At 56.8% G+C, this 25,551-nt stretch overlaps 1 protein-coding gene across 4 annotated transcripts in view; it reads right to left on the bottom strand.

The window, feature by feature from the left end:
• Positions 1–576: 576 nt before the first annotated feature.
• NTRK3 (neurotrophic receptor tyrosine kinase 3) overlaps positions 577–25,551 on the bottom strand; it is a 196,773-nt gene continuing 171,798 nt past the window's right edge. For 2 of the 4 annotated variants that reach the window (XM_040969387.1, XM_040969390.1), the window contains exons 13-18: positions 19,116–19,246; positions 18,477–18,649; positions 15,862–16,105; positions 11,256–11,297; positions 2,283–2,441; positions 577–869 (exon numbers count right to left, since the gene is read on the bottom strand). In XM_040969387.1, the coding sequence (XP_040825321.1) occupies positions 684–869; positions 2,283–2,441; positions 11,256–11,297; positions 15,862–16,105; positions 18,477–18,649; positions 19,116–19,246 (935 nt within the window). In that variant the 3' untranslated portion in view covers positions 577–683. The remainder of the gene's footprint in view (positions 870–2,282; positions 2,442–11,255; positions 11,298–15,861; positions 16,106–18,476; positions 18,650–19,115; positions 19,247–25,551) is intronic. The other 2 variants (XM_040969388.1, XM_040969389.1) reach the window with 1 other exon arrangement.

The following is a 25,551-nucleotide window of genomic DNA, read 5'->3' as shown; positions in this document are numbered from 1 at the left end:
GCTTCCTCCTGTGGTTCCCCCAGGCCTGAGGTAGGAGCCACTCCCACACCAACTTGTTCCCCATGCCCCAATTGCCTGATGTGCCCACAGCTCTTACAGTCCTGACTTGTGCCCTGTGTCCTGCAGGCCTGAAGTGTGCCCACAGCTCTTGCAGTCCTGACTTGTGCCCTGTGTCCTGCAGGCCTGATGTGTGCCCACAGGTCTTACAGCCCTGACTTGTGTGCCGTGTCCTGCCTGGGTGTCCTGCAGACCAGGTGCATGCCCCCATGTCCTAGAGTAGCGGTGCTTGCTCAAAATCCTGTGGGTGCCACATCTGATGCCCACAGCATCAATGTCTTACTTTCCAGAGGGGCAAGTTAGAAAATCATCCAACATGGAGAGGCAGAGCAGGGGAAGGAGGCAGCAGGAGAGTGAGCCCTCCCCGCCACACACAGGGGCAGCACCCCTTGGCCCAGCAGTGGCCGTCTCTCAGCCCCTGTGGTGGCAAGCGGTGCTGGCCCCACTCCCGTGCCACAGCTCTGGCAGACGTGAGAGGGAGATGTGTGCGGAGCCGCCAGACCAGCTTCCAGGCTCCCGTTCATCTTGTTCCTTTACTGCGTTTTATGTGTAGCAGGCACTTGAGTTTATATGAAGATGTTGGCTTCGGGAAGGGGCGGGGGCCCGTGGAGGCAGTCGCAGGCCGGCTAGCCCAGGATGTCCAGGTAGACAGGGGTGGCCTTGCCCAACGCCAGCAGGATTTTGTGGATTTCCTTGATGCTCAGCCGCTGCTGTGGCTCCTGCTGCCAGCAGCCCAGCATCACATCATACACCTCCTTAGGGCAGGCACGCGGACGCTCCAGCACACGGCCCTGCGTGATGCACTCGATGACCTGCGGAGGGCACGGCGTAGTCATTGCCTGCACACCTCCTGGGGGCCCATGCTGCCCCCACCCTGTGTGCCTTGGAGCCCCATTCTGCCCTCCCCTGCCTCCTTCAAGAGAAAGGGGTAAATTCACACCACACCATGATGGAGTGTCTGGCTCCATGAGTGTCTAGGCAATTAGCTTTCCCAGAGACACTTGGCTGCTGCCAGGAGCCTGACCTTGAGCCTGGTGCTGTCTCAGGCTTGCCTGAGAGACAAGCCCTGCTCAGCGCAAACACACCCAAAGCCCAGGGCTACCATGCAGCATGGAGTTCGTGTTCAGATGCGCAAGTGTGCGTGAATACATGTGTGTACACATGATGGCATTGTGTGCACTCTGAAAGTGTGTACATGTGAGAGCACACACTTGTGTGTGCATCTGACAGCATGTGTGTGCATGTGTGTGTGAGTGCGCAGAGCCCAGGTTGCGTCTTGGCTCTGAGGAAGCCGTAAGAAGTGGGCTCCGTGCTAGCAGAGGCCATTTGGTGAATGTCCAGTGTTAAGACCAAGGTGCCTCCTTCCCAACCCTCAGAAATCACTGAGGTGAGAGCAGAACAAAATAGGACTGCCAATTCATGGCCCTCACACAGCCCACGCCCAAACATGACTACCCACAGCCCTCACACATGCCCATGCCCACCCAAACATGCCCATCCACGGCCCTCACACAGCCCATGCCCACCCATGCCCATCCACGGCCCTCACACAGCCCATGCCCACCAATGCCCATCCACGGCCCTCACACAGCCCATGCCCAAACATGCCTACCCACAGCCCTCACACAGCCCATGCCCACCCAAACATGCCCATCCACGGCCCTCACACAGCCCATGCCCACCCATGCCCATCCACGGCCCTCACACAGCCCATGCCCACCCATGCCCATCTATGGCCCTCACACAGCCCATGCCCACCCATGCCCATCTATGGCCCTCACACAGCCCATGCCCACCAATGCCCATCCACGGCCCTCACACAGCTCACGCCCATCCATGCCCACCTATGCCCATCCATGGCCCTCACACAGCCCATGCCCATCCATGGCCCTCACATAGCCCATGCCCACCTTATGTCCATTCACAGCCTTCACACAGCCCATGCCCACCCATGCCCACCCACATCCCCCACACATCACACACTCACCCATGCCCACCCATGGCCCCCATGCAGCCCACATCCACCTATGTTCTCACACAGCCCCATGCAGCTCATACCTACCCATGCCCACCCATGGCCCTCACACAGCCCATGCCAACCCACATCCCCCACACAGCCCACACTCACCTATGCCCACCCACAGCCCCACCCCCCCAGAATTCATTCCTGCTCCAATCCCAGGGATGTGTGTCCCAGGCAGCGTCTGGCCCCAGCCGGTGCCCACCTCCATGTTGGAGAGCTGGAACCAGGGCTGCTTCCCATAGGTGAAGATCTCCCAGAGGATCACCCCGAAGCTCCAGACGTCACTCTCCGTCGTGAACTTGCGATACATGATGCTCTCACGTGGCATCCAGCGGATGGGGAGCATAGTATGTCCTCCCACCTGGCAGGCAGAGACAGGCACCATGTGTGTAGATGCCGCAGCCATGACTATGCCACAACCACAGCCACACAAGGCATGAGCAAACACTGACGTCCAGCCCCACAGCCCACTGTGGCCGTAGGAGGGATAGCACAGGGAAGATACTTCCTCAGGACTGGGCTGCAGTAAATGCAGTCTCCAGGGGGTCCTGGGAGCCCCAGCAAACAGCAAGAAGCCCCAGGTGTGAGTCACAGTCTGGCTGTGGGAGGGTCAGGTGGCTATTCCCATGGGCATGCCCCACAGAGGCAGGGATATGACCTCTACCTAAACTTGGCACTAGGCACTCAGAACTGGGCACGAGGGGCTCTAGGAGTAGGGGAACTCAAGTAACCACATGGATGGAGGCCCACAGGGGACAGTGGTAGACAAGAGAGGAGGGCAGGTTGAGCAAAGGAGTGCAAGGGCTCCCCTTCACTCAGCCCAACGTTTGGCAGAGCTCAGCTACAGAGTGGGGTCTCGCCCACACGCAGATGGATAACTCTTCATCCTCACACAGACAGGGCTATCAGCCTCATCCTCCTGGAGCAGGGAAGGATGGGGTTGCGGGGGCTCTGCCAGGTGCGATGACACAGAAAAACAGAAGCAGAGCCCACACCCCATAATCATGCAGACACCCCAGAAATGCAGTTGCTGCTCCAACTGAAAAAGCTTCTTGTGAGGTTGTAAAGACTCCAAGGTCCTCATCCCAAAGGACAGGGCTGCACTGCTCCTCACACCAGACCTGGCTCACAGCTTTCAGGCCGCTAATGTTAGACTGTGGGTAAAATGCTATTGTTGGGCAGTGTGAGGTTCCTTTGTGTAGAGAAAACTGCTACGCTGGAAGGCCAGGAGGCGCCTGGAGCTTGGGAGGATTCCGCTTTAGTGATAAATCTATTCTTTGCTGTCCTGCAACTTTGTGAACCCAGGTGCAGGGGGGGAAGGGCACAATTCTTCTCTGGTCCCAGGAACAGGAGGAAGATAAGGGTGTGAGAATGGGATGAGCCATACAGATAATGGGTATGGGAACAGAACAGGCTACCTGTGCCTGAAGGCCATAAAAATGAACATGTCTAAGGCTGTTACTTTTGATGTATTTCCCAGCCCAAAAAGGCCTATATAAGCTTCTGTCTTGGGCTGTTTGGGGTCCGACCACCCTGCTTGGCTGGCCTGTGTGCTCCAAGTGCGGGCTGGCCCCAGCATGCTGGTGCAATAAACTCTGTTTGCTGTTTGCATTACCAGTGAGACTCTTTGTCGTTCTCTGGGGTTTGACTACCTCGCACCCTGACATCCGGGGGGCTTTGCCCCAGACTCTAACACTCCCTACTTAGGGGCCCACAGAAGGGATATGAACCAGTCCAACCCTCATGGAGGAAAAAGGAGTGGGACAAGAACTCCATAAGAGGCTAAATGGATGGTTATGCATCTACCGCAACCTCAGCCACAGACCCAGTAAACTAGAATGATTGCAAAGAGGAGAAGAGTTTCTGTTAGATCATCATACAGCTATATACCAAGAGGGAAGGTGTTCTCGTCACAGAAGAACAAAGGAGGGGAAAAGAGCAGGCAGAGAGAGCATGCTCACAATAGGGAGCATGTGTGCACAGTGAGAGGAGCATGTGTGTGCACAGTGAGAGGAGCATGTGTGTGCACAGTGAGAGGAGCATGTGTGAGCACAGTGAGAGGAGCATGTGTGTGCACAGTGAGAGGAGCATGTGTGCACAGTGAGAGGAGCATGTGTGCACAGTGAGAGGAGCATGTGTGTGCACAGTGAGAGGAGCATGTGTGTGCACAGTGAGAGGAGCATGTGTGTGCACAGTGAGAGGAGCATGTGTGTGCACAGTGAGAGGAGCATGTGTGTGCACAGTGAGAGGAGCATGTGTGCACAGTGAGAGGAGCATGTGTGTGCACAGTGAGAGGAGCATGTGTGTGCACAGTGAGAGGAGCATGTGTGTGCACAGTGATTCGAGCATGTGTGCACAGTGAGAGGAGCATGTGTGTGCACAGTGAGAGGAGCATGTGTGTGCACAGTGAGAGGAGCATGTGTGCACAGTGAGAGGAGCATGTGTGCACAGTGAGAGGAGCATGTGTGTGCACAGTGAGAGGAGCATGTGTGCACAGTGAGAGGAGCATGTGTATGCACAGTGAGAGGAGCATGTGTGCACAGTGAGAGGAGCATGTGTGCACAGTGAGAGGAGCATGTGTGTGCACAGTGACAGGAGCATGTGTGCACAGTGAGAGGAGCATGTGTGTGCACAGTGAGAGGAGCATGTGTGCACAGTGAGAGGAGCATGTGTGTGCACAGTGAGAGGAGCATGTGTGCACAGTGAGAGGAGCATGTGTGCACAGTGAGAGGAGCATGTGTGTGCACAGTGAGAGGAGCATGTGTGTGCACAGTGAGAGGAGCATGTGTGCACAGTGAGAGGAGCATGTGTGCACAGTGAGAGGAGCATGTGTGCACAGTGAGAGGAGCATGTGTGTGCACAGTGACAGGAGCATGTGTGCACAGTGAGAGGAGCATGTGTGTGCACAGTGAGAGGAGCATGTGTGTGCACAGTGAGAGGAGCATGTGTGTGCACAGTGAGAGGAGCATGTGTGCACAGTGAGAGGAGCATGTGTGCACAGTGAGAGGAGCATGTGTGCACAGTGAGAGGAGCATGTGTGCACAGTGAGAGGAGCATGTGTGAGCACAGTGAGAGGAGCATGTGTGCACAGTGAGAGGAGCATGTGTGCACAGTGATTCGAGCATGTGTGTGCACAGTGAGAGGAGCATGTGTGTGCACAGTGAGAGGAGCATGTGTGCACAGTGAGAGGAGCATGTGTGTGCACAGTGAGAGGAGCATGTGTGTGCACAGTGAGAGGAGCATGTGTGCACAGTGATTCGACCATGTGTGCACAGTGAGAGGAGCATGTGTGCACAGTGAGAGGAGCATGTGTGCACAGTGAGAGGAGCATGTGTGTGCACAGTGAGAGGAGCATGTGTGCACAGTGAGAGGAGCATGTGTGTGCACAGTGAGAGGAGCATGTGTGTGCACAGTGAGAGGAGCATGTGTGCACAGTGAGAGGAGCATGTGTGTGCACAGTGAGAGGAGCATGTGTGTGCACAGTGAGAGGAGCATGTGTGCACAGTGAGAGGAGCATGTGTGTGCACAGTGAGAGGAGCATGTGTGCGCAGTGAGAGGAGCATGTGTGCACAGTGAGAGGAGCATGTGTGCACAGTGATTCAAGCATGTGTGTGCACAGTGAGAGGAGCATGTGTGCGCACAGTGAGAGGAGCATGTGTGCACAGTGAGAGGAGCATGTGTGTGCACAGTGAGAGGAGCATGTGTGCACAGTGAGAGGAGCATGTGTGCACAGTGACAGGAGCATGTGTGTGCACAGTGAGAGGAGCATGTGTGTGCACAGTGAGAGGAGCATGTGTGCACAGTGAGAGGAGCATGTGTGCACAGTGAGAGGAGCATGTGTGCACAGTGAGAGGAGCATGTGTGCACAGTGAGAGGAGCATGTGTGCACAGTGAGAGGAGCATGTGTGTGCACAGTGACAGGAGCATGTGTGCGCATAGTGAGAGGAGCATGTGTGTGCACAGTGAGAGGAGCATGTGTGTGCACAGTGAGAGGAGCATGTGTGTGCACAGTGAGAGGAGCATGTGTGCACAGTGAGAGGAGCATGTGTGCACAGTGAGAGGAGCATGTGTGTGCACAGTGAGAGGAGCATGTGTGCACAGTGAGAGGAGCATGTGTGTGCACAGTGACAGGAGCATGTGTGCACAGTGAGAGGAGCATGTGTGCACAGTGACAGGAGCATGTGTGCACAGTGAGAGGAGCATGTGTGCACAGTGAGAGGAGCATGTGTGCACAGTGAGAGGAGCATGTGTGTGCACAGTGAGAGGAGCATGTGTGTGCACAGTGAGAGGAGCATGTGTGCACAGTGAGAGGAGCATGTGTGCACAGTGAGAGGAGCATGTGTGTGCACAGTGAGAGGAGCATGTGTGTGCACAGTGAGAGGAGCATGTGTGCACAGTGAGAGGAGCATGTGTGTGCACAGTGAGAGGAGCATGTGTGCACAGTGAGAGGAGCATGTGTGCACAGTGATTCAAGCATGTGTGTGCGCAGTGAGAGGAGCATGTGTGTGCACAGTGACAGGAGCATGTGTGTACACAGTGACAGGAGCATGTGTGCACAGTGAGAGGAGCATGTGTGCACAGTGAGACGAGCATGTGTGCGCAGTTTGAGGAGCATGTGTGCACAGTGAGAGGAGCATGTGTGTGCACAGTGAGAGGAGCATGTGTGCACAGTGAGAGGAGCATGTGTGCACAGTGAGAGGAGCATGTGTGTGCACAGTGAGAGGAGCATGTGTGTGCACAGTGAGAGGAGCATGTGTGTGCACAGTGAGAGGAGCATGTGTGTGCACAGTGAGAGGAGCATGTGTGCACAGTGAGAGGAGCATGTATGTGCACAGTGAGAGGAGCATGTGTGCACAGTGAGAGGAGCATGTGTGTGCACAGTGAGAGGAGCATGTGTGTGCACAGTGAGAGGAGCATGTGTGCACAGTGAGAGGAGCATGTGTGCACAGTGAGAGGAGCATGTGTGCACAGTGAGAGGAGCATGTGTGCACAGTGAGAGGAGCATGTGTGCACAGTGAGAGGAGCATGTGTGTGCACAGTGAGAGGAGCATGTGTGTGCACAGTGAGAGGAGCATGTGTGCACAGTGATTCGAGCATGTGTGCACAGTGAGAGGAGCATGTGTGTGCACAGTGAGAGGAGCATGTGTGCACAGTGAGAGGAGCATGTGTGCACAGTGAGAGGAGCATGTGTGCACAGTGAGAGGAGCATGTGTGCACAGTGAGAGGAGCATGTGTGCACAGTGAGAGGAGCATGTGTGTGCACAGTGACAGGAGCATGTGTGCACAGTGAGAGGTGCATGTGTGCACAGTGAGAGGAGCATGTGTGTGCACAGTGAGAGGAGCATGTGTGCACAGTGAGAGGAGCATGTGTGTGCACTCTGATTCGAGCATGTGTGTGCACAGTGAGAGGAGCATGTGTGTGCACAGTGAGAGGAGCATGTGTGTGCACAGTGAGAGGAGCATGTGTGCACAGTGAGAGGAGCATGTGTGCACAGTGAGAGGAGCATGTGTGCACAGTGAGAGGAGCATGTGTGTGCACAGTGAGAGGAGCATGTGTGCACAGTGAGAGGAGCATGTGTGTGCACAGTGAGAGGAGCATGTGTGTGCACAGTGAGAGGAGCATGTGTGTGCACAGTGAGAGGAGCATGTGTGCACAGTGAGAGGAGCATGTGTGTGCACAGTGAGAGGAGCATGTGTGCACAGTGACAGGTGCATGTGTGCACAGTGAGAGGAGCATGTGTGCACAGTGAGAGGAGCATGTGTGTGCACAGTGAGAGGAGCATGTGTGTGCACAGTGAGAGGAGCATGTGTGCACAGTGAGAGGAGCATGTGTGTGCAGGTGCAGCTGTGACATCTTTGACATCGGTTCTTTCCACCTTACTTCATTGCAGAGACAGAGAGGCAGAATGAGAGAAGACCCACCCACCTTAGACACACATATAGCAGCCTGTGTTGGCTCTGACATTAGCTGGCGGTCTAAACGCACTCTACAGGCTGCACCATGTGCAGTAGGAAGCCAAGCCTGCGAGCCACAACTTCTGCCTCCCAGAGCAGGCTATCAGGTGGCTGTACTCCACAGGGGACCTGAATTACAGCTAGCATCCACGCAGACTGCCATGTCCTTCTCCTTGTCTCTCAGTGTGTGAGGACTTGTCTCACACTGAATGGGAGCTCAGAATGCCTAGGGCTGGGGGTTGCTGATGCCCCTCATCTCATACATAATGTCACATGTAGTGTTGGAAATGTCTTCCAAGTATGGCCACAACAATTCATGAAGTTGGTATGTGTATAGAGGGGACACACATGAACATAGAGGAAGCACCAGTTACATCAAATGAATGTGACAAAGGACAGTCAGCTGGGAAGCCAAACCCTCTGCAGACTGTAGGCTCAAGAAGACACTGATAAAAGACATTTGAAAAGCACAGGGAAGAGTTTCTATGCTTTTCACGAGTATCAGGACCATGTGTGCCTGTACTGCAAATGGTCACAGGGCACACACTGCTACCACAGCTTCCTGAAAAATTCTCACATCAGAATCATTAGTTCAGCCCCAAAGATCTCAAACTCAGGAGAAAAAATAATCCCCCCCTCAAATTGAGAAACATTTTCTGCATTAACATCAGTTGATGCAAAAAATTAGCAAAAGAATATTTTTAAGATTCTACAGCCAACGAAAAAGAAGCCAACTGAGAAAGAATAAACAAGATAAAACAAGAATAAACAAGATTATTAAACAAGAATAAACAAGATTAAATTCTGTAGTAATGAATAAATTCCTACTCGGGCACACAGTGAACTGCGGTTTAAATCATATAGGGTGAATCAATACTTAAGCATTGTGTCAAACGTCATAGGGATTCAGATCAAATGTAACTGAGAATTTCAAAGCAAATATAAAGAATAAGAAAGAATGTGACAGAGCACAATGGGCATAAAACTGAGCCAAGCTGCACAAGAAAGGGAGAGACGGGCCAGGTCGGGGCCAGCAGCCGCCATAGGGTCAGGAGAGACTGGCAGGTGGGACCCGCAGTCCCTTAGGGTCAGGGTCAGGAGAGACGGGCAGGTCGGGGCCCGCAGTCCCTTAGGGTCAGGAGAGATGGGCCAGGTCGGTGCCAGCAGCCACCATAGGGTCAGGAGAGACGGGCCAGGTCGGGGCCAGCAGTCCCTTAGGGTCAGGGTCAGGGTCAGGAGAGACGGGCCAGGTCGGGGCCAGCAGTCCCTTAGGGTCAGGGTTAGGAGAGACGGGCCAGGTCGGGGCCAGCAGTCCCTTAGGGTCAGGGTCAGGAGAGATGGGCCAGGTCGGGGCCAGCAGTCCCTTAGGGTCAGGAGAGATGGGCCAGGTCGGTGCCAGCAGTCCCTTAAGGTCAGGGTCAGGAGAGACAGGCAGGTCGGGGCCCGCAGTCCCTTAAGGTCAGGGTCAGGAGAGACGGGCCAGGTTGGGGCCAGCAGTCCCCAGAGGGTCAGGGTCAAGAGAGTCAGGGCCAGCAGTCCCATAGGGTCAGGATCAGGAGAGATGGGCCAGGTCGGGGGCAGCAGTCCCATAGGGTCAGGGTCAGGAGGGACAAGTGGATTGGGGCCAGCAGTCCCTAGAGGGTCAGGGTCTGGAGAGATGGGTGGGTCAGGGCCAGTAGTTCCCAGAGGGTCAGGGTCAGGATAGATGGGCTGGGTTGGGGCCAGCAGCCCTCAGAGGTAGCCCAGGTATATGGGAATCAGGCCAGTGACGAAAGTGCAGTAAATCAAGAACATCAACCCATAAGCATGTTAAACTGCACAGAAACCTACATGAGCATGTGAGACCAGACTCTTGGGAAGCTCACTGAGGGGCCACTTGTGTTACTCCAAAGAAAAACTATAAAGGTCTTACCCAAACCCCTCGGTGTGAGTGCAAGGCCTAGATGACATCATCACATTTAGCACAGGCCATCAGGTCCAGGGGCACAGAGATGTGCGACCCACATTATTTCAGACTAGATGTATGGTCTACACTGCGTGAAATATACCTTATAAAACACCTAAAATCAGAAAAGACACTGCTACCTGGGGAAGTGAAAGCCGAGTCTGACTCGCTGAGGGTGGGACCTTTGCAACATTCGGAGAACACTCCCACCATTCACCTGTGAGGACAGCCAGAATTTGCTGGTGCCCTGTGTGCGGCCCCCTTAGGCCCACTATTCACCTGTGAGGACAGTCTGAACCTGCTGGTACCCTGTGTGCGGCCCCCTTAGGCCCACCATCCTGCTGTGACGACAGTCTGAGGCTGCTGGTACCCTGTGTGCGGTCCCCTTAGGCCCACCATCCTGCAGTGATGACAGTCTGAGGCTGCTGGTACCCTGTGTGCGGCCCCCTTAGGCCCACCATCCTGCTGTGATGACAGTCTGAGGCTGCTGGTACCCTGTGTGCGGTCCCCTTAGGCCCACCATCCTGCAGTGACGACAGTCTGAGGCTGCTGTTACCCTGTGTGCGGTCCCCTTAGGCCCACCATCCTGCAGTGACGACAGTCTGAGGCTGCTGTTACCCTGTGTGCGGTCCCCTTAGGCCCACCATCCTGCTGTGACAACAGCCTGAGCCCACCGGTGCCCTGAGTGCGCCCCCCTTAGGCCCACCATCCTCCCATGTGAACAGTTCAAGCCTGCTGGTGCCCAACATGTGTCCCCACACACACGGCCATGCCAGCTCAAGGACATGGAACCCTCATGCAACAGTGACTCAAATGCTTACAACTTATGGACATAAGTGTTGGTGTGAAATGAAGACTAGATTTTGATTAAAGTGCTAGAAAATACAATATATCTATATTTTATATATACACATGTCTATTATATCTGAAGAAAACATCTAAATGTCTGGAATGCAAAATAAATGCCATTTCCAAGGAAACAAAGCCTGCAGGTCAGGAACTCCTAATGCATCCCTCACATCCATCTACTTGTTCAACACAACCTCCATGAAAACCCAATAGCAGGATGAGCCCTGAGTGCGCCCGGTGAAGTAACACTGAGGCTAAGTCACTGGGGTTCACTCTGCCCAGCAGCAACATAATCACCCAGCGAGCACCCGGCCCTGCGGCAGAGTCACATGTAAATACTGGGAGTTAGTATAAAAGACAAGGAGTTAGTAACCGAGCAGTGTGACAACAAACTAATAACCAAAAAAAAGCCTCTTGGATACCTACCTCACACCATATACAAAAATCATTCCCAGATGGATTAAAGAGCTAAACATAAAAACAAAATAATAATTGTATTAGCAGAAAGCCTAGAAAAGCACTTGCAGAGCCTCAGGGGAAAGAGGCCTTCCCAAAGACATGATCCCAACGCCAGCTACTTACAATCCCAAAGCTGCCTCATGGAAATGGGCGAGTAAGCACAAACACACAGCTGCAGTCAACGCAGCAGCAGAGGATACACCCACATCACACAGCAGCACACAGCATCCTGGGGGAAGGATGAGAGCAATGCGGCCAGAGACAGGTAGGGAGGAGGGAGGGTGACACAGGGACAGGTGAGGGAGGGGGGAGGGTGACACAGGGACAGGTGAGGGAGGGGAGGGTGACACAGGGACAGGTGAGGGAGGGGGGAGGGTGACACAGGGACAGGTGAGGGAGGGGGAGGGGGACACAGGGACAGGTGAGGGAGGGGAGGGTGACACAGGGACAGGTGAGGGAGGGGGACAGTGACACAGGGACAGGTGAGGGAGGGGAGGGTGACACAGGGACAGGTGAGGGAGGGGGGAGGGTGACACAGGGACAGGTGAGGGAGGGAGGGTGACACAGGGACAGGTGAGGGAGGGGGGAGGGGGACACAGGGACAGGTGAGGGAGGGGGACAGTGACACAGGGACAGGTGAGGGAGGGGAGGGTGACACAGGGACAGGTGAGGGAGGGGGGAGGGTGACACAGGGACAGGTGAGGGAGGGAGGAGGGTGACACAGGGACAGGTGAGGGAGGAGGGAGGGTGACACAGGGACAGGTGAGGGAGTGGGGAGGGTGACAGTGACACAGGGACAGGTGAGGGAGGGGGGAGGGTGACACAGGGACAGGTGAGGGAGGAGGGGAGGGTGACACAGGGACAGGTGAGGGAGGGGCGGAGGGTGACACAGGGACAGGTGAGGGGGGGGACAGTGACACAGGGACAGGTGAGGGAGGGGAGGGTGACACAGGGACAGGTGAGGGAGGGGCGGAGGGTGACACAGGGACAGGTGAGGGAGGGGGGAGGGGGATACGGGGACAGGTGAGGGGGGAGGGGGACACAGGGACAGGTGAGGGAGGGGGACAGTGACACAGGGACAGGTGAGGGAGGGGGAGGGTGACACAGGGACAGGTGAGGGAGGGGGGAGGGGGACAGTGACACAGGGACAGGTGAGGGAGGGGGGAGGGGGACACAGGGACAGGTGAGGGAGGAGGGGAGGGTGACACAGGGACAGGTGAGGGAGGGAGGAGGGTGACACAGGGACAGGTGAGGGGGGGGGACAGTGACACAGGGACAGGTGAGGGAGGGGAGGGTGACACAGGGACAGGTGAGGGAGGGGCGGAGGGTGACACAGGGACAGGTGAGGGAGGGGGAGGGGGATACGGGGACAGGTGAGGGGGGAGGGTGACACAGGGACAGGTGAGGGAGGGGGACAGTGACACAGGGACAGGTGAGGAGGGGTCAGTGACACAGGGACAGGTGAGGGAGGGGAGAGGGGGACACAGGGACAGGTGAGGGAGGGGGAGGGTGACACAGGGACAGGTGAGGGAGGGGGGAGGGTGACACAGGGACAGGTGAGGGAGGAGGGAGGGTGACACAGGGACAGGTGAGGGAGGGAACAGTGACACAGTGTTAGGTAAGAGAGGAGGGTCAGGTGGACACACAGCTGTGGACACACAGTAGGGTCAGGGGTACAGGTGGACATAGAGCAATCACATGAACACACAGATATGGGGTTAGCATGGGAGTTGAGGTGGACGCACGCAGGGGTGCACATGGACCCAGCATAGCCGCAAACAGCTGCAGGTGCATGAGAGATGGTGCTAGGACAGAAAGGAAACTGCCATGGGCATCCTTTGGGGACAATCAGAAAATGGACCAGACCCAGGGTCGAGGGGTCTGAGGCGGGAACTACAAGGACTGGCTGATACTGAGCCCAGCACTTCCCTTCCAGGAATCTAGGACAAGGTTAGAGGAGTCAGAAGGGGCCTGGGCCTTCTTGTCAAATGCAGGCAGGATGTATCAAGGGGAGAGCATCACTGTAAAATCCATCAGCACCTCTGCCCTCCCAGGCAAGTGCACCCCTAGACTGGCACACACAGCACCACATACATGTCACAGCTGCCCTAGGACAGTGAGCGATCACCACCACAAACAGCCGAGGGCACCAAGAGACAGTGAATGGCCACTGGCGGAATCCACTTCTCTGATCACATATGCTTCAGGAAGTGCCCAGACCAGTAACATAAACCACCAGTTCTCTGTGCGTGGTGTCTAGGGCCGATACACGTCAGGGTCACACGAGTGAATTGACCGACACAGGCTCAGGCAACTGCAGTGGCGAACAGGAGATCATGTCCTGCAGCAATCATGGCAGAACAGCTTCCTGCACCGGTTCCAGCAGCAGGGCAGTGTGCCCTACTGAGAGCACAGGCTGGCCGAGCATCCAGAGGGAGTCTGATCTGCCATAGGCACAAGGCTTACCAGGAAGGACATGGGCACACAGTGCACACTGGGGCTAGACCCTCTAGGAGGTGACTGTGGGACACAGAGCATCCATCTCCCATCTGTCTGTGAGGTGACCAGGCCTCTGGGTTCCTGTGTTTGCAGCCATGCAGGGTGGGGCCATCAGCCCCTCCCCTTCTGGGAAAATGGATGCCTAGGGGCTGAGGCTGTGTCCCCAGCAGCCTGAGTTCCAGTGAGCAGCTCCATCTGTGGTCATCACTTGACTCCCACGGTGACTTGAAACTTGTGCCTGCATCTCCCCCTGTCCCCACAATCCGTGGGGCATTCCCTGGTGTTACATGTGGTCTGGCGCCCACCCGCATGGCTCCCACTCTTCCTGACAGTATATAGCCTAAACCCCTCCTCCGTGGGGATGACGGTCACTGGAAATCAACACCTGACTTCCAACCATCGCACACATTTGTCACTGCAAATCCAGATGGCAGGACGTAAAAGGCTTTCATGCATCAAGTATATGACAGATAATAAAACCTAGTGAGACAACGAAGCAGAGCGGAACTGCCTGGAGAGTGCTCGCTGAAGATGTGCTCGCCTGTCTAATGGGCACACGCATGCAGAATGGTTCTGGCATTTAAAGTTCATTTAATGCATAACACGAATGTCAATATTTACAATATTCTGGGAATGGCATCATTTGCAACTAGCTAAGAGGCAACTTACACTGTGCCAGGGTATGAAGTTCTGTGTGATTCTTTCAAGAAAGAAGAGTTTGAGGCTTGTGAGTCAAAACCAATGGTTTCCAGGGTGAGTCCCAGGCTGGACCCATCCCGGGCCAGTGCTGAGGCCTGTGAGCAGGGAGCTCAGTAGTTGTGGACAGCCCAGCAGGTGTGACATCTCCCCTAATCTGGCAGCTGGGGACAGGGTCCTATGGGGCATACACATTATCTCACAGTATGCTGACGGAATGCATGCCTGCCCCATGTCCCACCCTATACAGCTACTAGGAGCCAGACTCAGCCCCAAAACCAAACCTGGAGTCACCACCTCCTGGCCCTCCTGCAGGCACCATGCCTGATGGAATCCCACAGCCTCACAGCCCTCCTGCGGGCACCATGGCTGCATTCAACCCTCAGCAGCAGCACTTGGGCTGAACTTTTCACCCCAGGCCTAGGGGACCCAGAACCACAGCCTCCCCAGAGCCGTCCATGCAGGAGGAGGGGTCATGCCCTTTCTTATGCTTAGCTACAGGGCAGAAGAACCTAGTGGTCCCCAAGTCAGTAGATCTGCTCCATGAGGAGGCAGCACACAGACCTGTCTTGAGCCTACCTTCCCTACAACTGCTGAGCTGTCCACACCTGCTGGGCTGTCCACAGCTACTGGACTGTCCACACCCACTGGGCTGTAGACACCTGCTGGCCTGCCCTTTCCCTCTGCTTCCAGCCTGAGACACTGTACCACACCTGCCCTGCCACGGGGGCTCTGACCACACTTGCCCTGCCACGGGGGCTCTGGCCACACCTACCTCTGCTTCGGGGCTCTGGCCAAACCTGCCCTGCCACGGGGGCTCTGACCACAGTGGCTATCACAGCGGCTCTGACCACACCTGCCCCTGCAATGAGGGCTCTAACCACACCTGCACTGGCTCTGGCCACGCCTCTCCTCTCCTGTGTGATCATGCCTTCTCTACCTCTCCCCATTTTCTCCTTGCACTAGCACCTGCTATGTGACTCATATCTGGGGCCTCCCTTTGGCCAAGAGATCATATGAGAGAGAAAGCATCATTGGTGGGTCTGAATGGGAACTGGGCTGGGAGACACTAGGATGTCATCCTTTACTGGGCCGGTCCAGCGTGCACCTGTCTGCATGAAGAGTTAGCACACAATGTGGATGAGAGGACAATGCTCAGAGACAGCCCAGTTAAATGCGTGTGCAGAAAGGGGTAGGGCCCCCAACAGAATAGTAAACACACATGTTACATGTTAGGATGGGGGTGGCTGAGAGCTGCCAAATGCATGCTCGGGCAAGCGTGTGCATCGTGTGCACCAAGGGGCAGGGTCCATGGACAATGACAGACAAGCAAGGCACTCATCCCATAATCCAGTCATATGGCTGGAAGGCCACTTACCCTGTAGTAGTCTGTACTATATACGTCCCGAGACATGCCAAAGTCACCAATCTTCACCAGCAGGTTGGCCCCCACCAGGCAGTTCCTCGTGGCCAGGTCACGGTGCACAAAGTGCTGCGAGGCCAGGTACACCATGCCGGAGGCGATCTGGCTGGCGATGTGCAGCATCTGCGAGAGCCCTAGCTCACCCTTGGCCTGGCGCGGCTGCCCATCCACGAGGATCATCGCGTCCGGACCATGGGCCCTTCGAGGGGACAGGGAAGGAGCAGGACAGAGGTTTAGCCACTCTGGGGGAAGGACTGTGGGCCCTGCCATGTCCTTTTGGAGGGCCCCATGAGACGGACACAAGCCAGGTGAATCCACCTGAAATGACTAAAAGAGGGCAAAACTGCAGCCCAGACCCCAGCAGGATAACACAACAACCAGGTGGCCACATGAACCTCACCTGGCACAGGCCAGATCTCCCAGAGAGAGGGCGGTGGCAACACTGATCCTCCTCCTCCATGCTGTGACATGGGCAGAGTCACCAGGTCAACAGCCTTGGGGTCAGCAGGAGGGCAGGAAGGATCACTCCCTAGGACCTGTGCAGTAGGTCCAGCCCCACCCCAGCAAACTGAATGATGGGCGGAACTCACTCGTGTGCATTTCCCACCAGTTTCAGGTGGTCAGCAGTGGACACGGGAGTCCATGCTCCATGCTCGGGGATGAGCTAAGTTCCTGACAGCACAGGCACACAGACCTGGAGAACCCCCCCCCCATCCAAGACCAAGCCCTCAATTTGGCACCCTAGCAGTTGAGTTGCTGATGGGCCTCTCAGTGCTCCAGGAACCCTGGGAGCAGACAGGGCCAGGCCTTCCTTCCTTTCCCAAGAGGTTCCAGGAAGAGCAGCCTGAGGAAACAGGTGCTTCAGTGTCCACTGAAAGTGATCGGTAAACATCACATTCACCAGCGCAAGTGGATGCACACCTGTTGCAGGAGCTCGCAAAGAGGAGGGAAATACACAAGCCCCTCAATCAGCTACTGGGAACCCATCAGTCCACCTGACAGCACCAGCTGAAGAGGCAAAACCAGGAGCAGAGTTGTGGAGAATGTTGCAGGAGCGTCCACACTGACCCCATGCTTCAGGAACGTCCACCCTCACCCTGTGCTGGAGAGGCATCTACACTGACCCCATGCTGCAGGAGCGTCCACACTGACCCTGTGCAGCAGGAGTGTCCACACTGACCCTGTGCTGCAGGAGCGTCCACACTGACCCTGAGCTGCAGGAGCGTCCACACTGACCCTGTGCTGCAGGAGTGTCCACACTGACCCTGAGCTGCAGGAGCGTCCACACTGACCCTGTGCTGGAGAGGCATCCACACTGACCCTGTGCTGCAGGAGCGTCCACACTGACCCTGTGCAGGAGCGTCCACACTGACCCCGTGCTGCAGGAGTGTCCACACTGACCCCGTGCTGCAGGAGTGTCCACACTGACCTTGTGCAGCAGGAGCGTCCACACTGACCCTGTGCAGGAGCGTCCACACTGACCTTGTGCAGCAGGAGCGTCCACACTGACCCTGTGCTGCAGGAGTGTCCACACTGACCCTGTGCTGCAGGAGTGTCCACACTGACCCCGTGCTGCAGGAGTGTCCACACTGACCTTGTGCTGCAGGAGCGTCCACACTGACCCTGAGCCTCAGGAGTGTCCACACTGACCTTGTGCAGCAGGAGCGTCCACACTGACCCTGAGCCTCAGGAGCGTCCACACTGACCCCGTGCTGGAGGAGCGTCCACACTGACCCTGTGCAGCAGGAGCATCCTCACTGACCCTGTGCGCAGGAGCGTCCACACTGACCCTGAGCCTCAGGAGTGTCCACACTGACCCTGTGCTGCAGGAGTGTCCACACTGACCCTGTGCAGCAGGAGTGTCCACACTGACCCCATGCTGCAGGAGTGTCCACACTGACCCTGAGCTGCAGGAGTGTCCACACTGACCCTGTGCAGCAGGAGTGTCCACACTGACCCTGAGCCTCAGGAGCGTCCACACTGACCCTGAGCCTCAGGAGTGTCCACACTGACCTTGTACAGCAGGAGCGTCCACACTGACCCCGTGCAGCAGGAGCATCCACATTGACCCTGTGCAGCAGGAGCGTCCACACTGACCCTGTGCAGCAGGAGCGTCCACACTGACCCTGCTATCCACCCTTGGTTTTTGGTTCTGCTCTGCTTCATGTCCCCTCTTAGCTGGTCTCCCCTCTCATCCCCCTGGCTGCCTCCTCAATCTCACCCCACCTGCTTCCTCTCATATGGGTTAGCTGGAGGCCTAATTGCCCAGCAGTCCTCTCCAACCTACCGGAGGCATCTGGGTTAGGCAGAGGACAGAATGAGCCCTTGAACCCAAAGCAGGGTGCCTGATTTGGGGGACATACCTGGATTCCCACCAGAACTCTGAGGACCCCACAGCAATGATATCCTTACTGCATGTGCAGAACGTCCTGGGCCCTGGGGCTGCACGCCTCCTTACAGGCCCTTGGAGCTCCTGGGGTGGCCTCATTTCTTAGTGGGAGATGCAGGGGAACCTTCAAGTTTCACCAGAGCCAGCTTTGTCCTGGACGTCCTGGGCCTACCCAACTCACCTGAGAAACTTGTTCAGGTCACCATGCTTCATGTACTCGAAGACCATGATGAGCGGGTCACCATCGCCACAGACACCATAGAACTTGACGATGTGCTCGTGCTGCAAGTTGGTGAGCAGCTCTGCCTCCCGCTGGAAGTCCTTCCGGGCAGCCAGTGTGGGGTCCTTCAGGGCCTGGGAGGGCAGGAGCAGTGGCCCTCACTGCTAGAGTGGTACACCCAGCCCTTCTTCCCATCAGGGGATGCCAGGGTCACCAGGCCCGTCCCCTCTGACAGATGTCTGCAGGAAGGCACAGCCAGCACTGGCCAGTGGCCCCAGTCGTCTCAGCTCCCTGGGCACCCTAAGAGGCTGCCTGAGGGAATGGTTCATGCTGAACCTACTCCTGTCCCAAAAGTCTGCGCAGGAGATGGGGACAGAGGGTGGAGCCTCTGACCTCTAGAAGGTTCCGGGTCCCCCTAGCAGGTGGTTGTGGGAAGCACTGGACCATCTGTGGGCGGCAGCCAAGGGCACCATGAGTGAACAGAATCCCCGAGGGTCCAAACCAGTGTGGGAAGCTGGGCATGTGGTAACCACCAGGTCGGGCATGCTCACACTGTTGGAGTGCCCCTCCTGCCCGAGCCCCACCCACACCAGGGCTCACCTTCACTGCTACCAGCATCTTGTCCTTGGTGGGGCTGAGGTTGTAGCACTCGGCCAGGAAAACCTTGCCGAAGGCGCCCTCGCCCAGTTCCCGCTTCAGCACAATGTCCCTCCTCTTGATGTGCTGGACATCTGCGGGGACACGGGGCAGCAGGTCAGCCCCTGCCCTGGCTGGGCTCAGCGCCTGGGCCGGAAGTGGAGGACAAGAGTGCAGAGTGGAGTTCCTGGGGCTGAGCCCACACCATGGAGGGAGGACCCCACCCAGGGAGGGGAGGAAGGACCCCAATGCCCACACAGGGAGGACAGGCTGGGGCTGCCCCTCCTCACCCAGACTTCTGATCTCACCCTACAGGCTGAGCCTCAGACCCCAGCAGCCCCAGCCTTTCCACGCGTGCCCCCGGCTGGGGACACTGGTGGCAGTGCAGGCAGCATAGGAGCCAATGGCTACCATGAGGGATCCCGGTGGTCACCACAGCTGCAGGGCACAAAATTCAGAGTCTGGTTGCACCTCTCCCATGCCCCAGTCTGGCCTCCAGGGTGCCCTGCTTTCCTGGAATCCATGAGCCCTTCCTTGAGGGGACCTCAGCTGGGTCAATGGGATAATGCAGCTAAGGGCACAGTGTTGGCTGACAGGTTGTCGCCAGGACGTGGTGCCAGGCTGACAGAGCTGACTGGGTAGGGAGGGTCCCTCTCCAGTGAAGGCCCAGGACACGCTCTGGGGCTGCCCCACTTCCCTCAGTCTCCCACCCTCAGCTCCAGGAGAGGCCAGAGGAGGACAGCGCCTCCTAGTCTGGGCCCTATTTGGGGAACTCTCCTCCCCACTGCCAGGGCAGCAAGAACCTTATGGCCTGTGAGTTCCAGAAGAAAGGGGCAGCATGTGGAGGTTCTTACCCCCAGAGGTCCTGTGTGGGCGTTCCCACCTGCCTCCCCGGGGTTCCATGTGGGCGTCCCCAGCCCCAGGGGTTCCATGTGGGCGTCCCCCTCCCCGGGAGTTCCACATGGGTGTCCCCAGCCCCTGGGATTTCCATATAGGCATTCCATGCCTCCTTCCTGTCCACATTGCAGTCCTGGAAGTCCCGGGCAAATACTTCCTGGAATCCTGCCCTCACCCACAGCAGGGCCTCAGGAATGGCTACAGCTACCTGCACACATGAACCCTGGGCACCCAGGGGCTGAGCTCAGAGGCTCAGCTTCTACACACTGTCCTGGACATGAGAGATGGTGCCCGCTGTCCACAGGTCAAGCAGAGGAGGAAGGGGAAGCAAAGGGCCAGGCAACAGCACACAGTCCTGCCCACGTGGATACCCCCACATGCCCAGAAGGGCTGAGGTGCCCTTGCCAGCCCACCCTGTGCTGAGCCCCAGTGGGAGAAACAGACAGAACAAGGGCAGTGGGGACAGCCGGGCGGCTGGGCTGTGGCTCCAGGCATGTGGCTGGGTCCCGGCCGCGCTTATTTTTAGCTCACTGGGGGTTGCTGGGCACTGCCTGTGGTGAGGCCGTCTGACCCATATGCCAGAATGATGGATCCCCTGGGAGCAATAGGCACCAATCTCTCCTTACCACCCAGCTGGTTGGCCCAGACGTCGGGACATGGGGGCGGGGTGCACAGGCCCAGGCCACAGGAAGACCTCCTGGGTCACCAGCAGGAGGGAAGTGTGGCAGGTGTAGGGGGACATCTGGGACTCCAAGGTCCAGCTCTCAAAAAAACTCCTACAGAGGCCCTGCTGTTCCACAGAACACAAACAGCGGGCATTTTAGCACATCAGTGCCTTCTCCAAAGGGTCCAAAATGTCCATCCTACAAGTGGTCATCATTGCTGGGGGCCTTTAGGCCTACAACAATCACAGTCAAGAGCAAAATCCTTAAGGCAGCAAGGCCTCGGAGCTGTGGCCTGGACGTGGACTAAGCCTTGAGGGCCCCAAGGCCCAGGACTGTGCATGGCTCTGGTGGGTTGTCCAGGGCTCCCATACGTGCCGGCCCTTCCCGTGTGCCCAGCTACACAGGCTGCTGGTATTGCAGGTCTCTCAGGTACTGCAGCCCACTGAGGGCACTCCCTGCCTCTCCAGCAGTGTCAGGCTTCCCTCTCTGACCTGGCCATTTTCACAGCTCCTGCCTGACTCTGAAGGCCCCCAGCATGTCTGCAGTGGGTCTACTCCATGGGACAGACTCACCCCATGTACCAGAACCCTCCCTCACCTCCCACTCTGGTCCTTAAGCTCTCTAATCCCACCATGACAGGGAGCAAGGGCAGGGCCACAGGTTACTGTCCCAGCCACGCCAGGCCCTGGGTGAGGGCAGGCCACGGAGAAGTAGCTGGTGGGTTTGCCCAGCTCTGCCTCCCTGCAGAAAGCCATTCACCCCACCACACCTTTGACTGACCCACAATCCATTCTAGGTGGTCACACGGCCAGGAAATTGGGAAAGAGGAGTGGCCCTCCCCATTCCCAGGGCCTGTGTACTTCTGGGAGCACCTGGACAGCCTTGGGTGGCCACCAAGTTATGAAGATGGGGCCTCCAGGGCATCAGCCTCAAGGGTTTACACCAGGTTGGCATAGGCTCATGACAGCAGGCCTGCCTCCAGAGCAGTGGCACACACCTGGGGCTCATAGAAGAGGCCAGTGCCAGACATGGGAGTACCATATCCCTTTGTGCTCCACATGCCACTGCATTTCCCTGGCAGCCACTCTCCTCTGGGGACCCCAGTTTGGTCTGGCTTTTGCCATCACCACACCTGTGTCAGCACATGTGTATGATATGAGCATGTATATATTGGGTTGTGCCTCCATGTGTGCACATATGTAAATATGTTGTGTGAGTACACATGTGTATGGTCATGTGTGCATTGGGTGTGTGTTTCTCTGTGTGCACACATGAGCATGTGGTGAAGCTGCCTCAGCATGTCTGTGGGGTGGGTGCTGTGGGCCCGTGGGCTTCAGCTCGGGAGTGCTGGCTCCCAGAAGCCAGCAGCCCTGTGGCATTCCGTGGTGTTCAGCGACAGTTGTGATGGATGAGCACATGGTACTCTATCCTGACTCCTTGGGCTCCCATGGCCATAGGCCCTGTGCTGGCCCAGGAACTCAGCTCCCAGACCAGCAGAAGCCACCTCAGCTGAAGGCCAAGCCTCTGGGGATAGCTCTGATCAGTAAGCTGAGACCGGGACTCCAGCCTCTCCATCCCCTAAACACACCACCTCACCTCTACCCTGAGTGGGGCCCAAGACCCTTGTTAACTCCAAGGGTCATTTCACCACAGAGCCTCAGGGCCTCCTCCGAAGGCTGGGACGGGGCAGCCACAGAGACCTCTGAAGGGCCTCCTGGCATGGATCCCACCCTCCTGAGTCCCTGCAAGGTGTGACGCTACAGCCCCAATACCCAGAGGCATCGTCAGCCACTCTGCCACACAGAGTGCCTGTAAGCACAGGCGGTGCCCAGGCTCTGCCCCCACACCCCCAACCAGCACCCCTGGAGGAGCAGTGAACAGATGCATGCCCTATCCAGGCTAGTCAATCTCCTCTTCATGGCTGATCCTTGGATCTCTTCTCCAAGGCCGACAAACCCACCCACCAGCTGGCTGCAGTTCTCCCGTCAACCATCCGCTGGGATGCAGACAGGCTCAGTTCTCAGCTCCACTATAGCACAAGCCACTTCCTACCCACTGGGGCAGCTGAGGCACGAGTGCCTCCTGAGGTGAAACCCCATTCCTTCTCTCAGTTCCCTCACAGTGCACCCGGCCTCTCCCATGCACCTCATTCAGGCTCCAGTCAGAGGCAGCACACACAGGTCCTTAGCTCAATGCCAACTGTGCCTCCTGGGCCTGTGAATCAGGGACCAGGCTACAGTCACCCTGGACTCCTGGCCAGGCCAGTGGACAGCAGTTAGCATGCATGCAACCTGTAGCTGCAGCTGAAAGGCCATGCAACAGCAGGGGCAGAAGCCCTGCTGGCCTCTCCCCTGGACGCTCCAGGGCTCCATCCCAAGGTCTTAGCTGATCAGTTCTAAATGAAGATCACTTCCTGGGGGTGCCTGCCATGCCTGAGCCTGCTGTTGCAGCAGGAGCTGAGCCAAGTCAGTTCTGAAGTGGTTCAGGAGCAGGCCTGACTGCTGAGCTTGCCTGCAGGAACATGGGCCCACTCACAGAGGCTGAGTGGGCAGAGGGTGCCAGCAAGCCAATGAAGGCACTAGGCTTCCTGTCAGTCCAGCCTTCCACACTCATTAGGCACCAGCTATGGCCTCTAGCAGGAAGAGGCAGGGCAGCAATGAGGCCGAGTGCTCTGCCATGACTCCAAAGCCCTAGATACCAGGAGGATGCCCGAAAGCCTCACAGGGAATGCCACACACGCCCTAACCATTTCTAGGCTGGCATCTCGGGAGCCCTGACATCCACGTGGCACTGTGGCAGCTGCAGTGGCAGCTTGTTGGGGCTGTTGGAAGTGACACAAGCCTAGCTCACTCATCAGCTTCAACTCAGTGCTCCTTCCCGATCCAGCTTCTTCCTCCCTCCCTGCTGTCCCCAGCCCGTGATCCTTTACCTAGTGCTGGTCTGCATCTCCACTGCCCACAGACATGAGCACAGTGCTCAGAAAATGGAATGTGCCTTCCATGCTAACCCCAGGGCATCAGGGTTCATGTTCAGGAACATGGGGTATGTGGAAGCCACAATGGCACCACTTTGCCAGAGAGAATGCGTGGCCCTCAGTTTGAGTGACGTCTCCAGGAGATGCCTGCCTCCCCTGGTGCTCCTGTGACTTCACTCCATCAGGCTGACCTCTCTCCTGCAGCTCAGGCCAACAGACTGGCTGGACACTTCTAGCTCTGGTCACGCCTCTCTCAGTGTGTGATCCCACAAGGCCGCCGACCCAAAGAGAAGTGGCAGCAGATTCAACCACTGCTCATGGCCCTAGCTTCCCATGTTAAGAGTGCTAGGACAGAGTCCTGTGGCTGCTTCCCATCCCACTCCCTGCGGATGCACTGGGAGGATAGCAGAGGAGAGCCTGAGTGCTTGGGCCCCTGCACACACGGGACACACCCGGAAGAAGCTCCTGATTTTCACTTGACCCAGCACCAGTAGGGATTTGGGGAGTGAACAGGGCGGGGAAGATCTCTGTCTCACTATCAAGTGGGCCAAAGAAGACATCAACAAAATCACACAGTGGACCTGTTTACTGGGCCATGGGAGCCTGTCCTCAGATGTGCCTCCTGTGGGAAGGGTGCTGTGACTGCACTGGAAGACACAGAATGGAGCCACCAGCCATCTCCATGCAGCTGCTGCAGTGAGATTTGTCACACTTCCTTAGCACACAAGGGTAACGTGAGGACATCAGTGCAGAATGCAGGAGACTGGGAACCCAGGCCAGGTGACCACTCTGCATGGTGGCAACAGGGTGGCTCAGGAAACACTGGCTCCCCATAGACAGGTGGGGGCCTACCGGCAATACTTAGGTAATGATTCAGTGACACACCACAAATGCTACCTTATGTGCATACCACAAGCTCACCCACTTTCAGGCTCACCACAACAATCTCCAGGAAATCTATCCAGACATCAGCTTATTCCACCCTAAGGGCTCCTGCCTTTCCCCTGCGCCCAGCCAGTCCCAACTACAGCCCCAGGCAACCATTGGACAAAGTCTGTCTTGCCAGGGGGCACCCTGCCTGACCCTTGATGCCAAGGGCTTTCTGCAGAGGAACTTCCACGTGTGGGGCCTGTGCTGGCACAAGTGTGTGCTGTCAGAGGAGCGCCTGTGAACCTGTAGACACGTGTGTTCTTGTGTAGCTATGTGTGCACACCTGTGTTACATGTTTGTGTTTGCTTAGTGAAAGTGTCATTCACACAGATTTTCAACTGCGAACAGAAGCCACAGAAACAAAGCCACATAGCGACTTGTGCACACGACCATAAAGTGCACACTGCTAACTAGCCAAATGAGGAACAATGCAGACTCAGGCAGAACACTGAGATGTGGCACTGCTGTCACTGAGGGACGGACAGATGGTGCACTTTATGTGTCCCTGAGATCCCTGACCTCATGCCCAAAGCCTCCCACAGTCATAAGTCACCTTTGTAGTCATAAACACAGCTACTCGAGGGAGGAGTGCCTGTCATGTGGTGTCTCTGGGGTCTTCCCCTTTGTCACAGATGACATCTTCCCAGGTATCCACAGTTGTGGGGGTACAGGGCCCTCTGCCTGCATACAGCCAGCCACAGCACCCAGGACTCCATGATCCAGGTAAACATCAACCAACCCATGGAGACCTGGCCCATTGTCTCCATGGCAACTGCAAGAGGGCAGGCCCACAGCCCTGCAGGACAGACGTCCACCCGGGCAAGGCGGCCCAAGTGGCTGAAAGGATGGCAATGGGGTCAAACGTCCGAGGCCCAGGAGACACGGGATGTTCAAGTCTGGTCCTAAGCCACCCTCCCTGTCACTTCCTGCACTG

This window comes from Ochotona curzoniae, unplaced genomic scaffold, assembly GCF_017591425.1.
Source record: "Ochotona curzoniae isolate NIBS_2020 unplaced genomic scaffold, NIBS_Ocur_1.0 scaffold_4701, whole genome shotgun sequence".
NCBI classification, from domain to species: domain Eukaryota; kingdom Metazoa; phylum Chordata; class Mammalia; order Lagomorpha; family Ochotonidae; genus Ochotona; species Ochotona curzoniae.
This window is presented reverse-complemented; position numbering and strand designations above follow the sequence as displayed.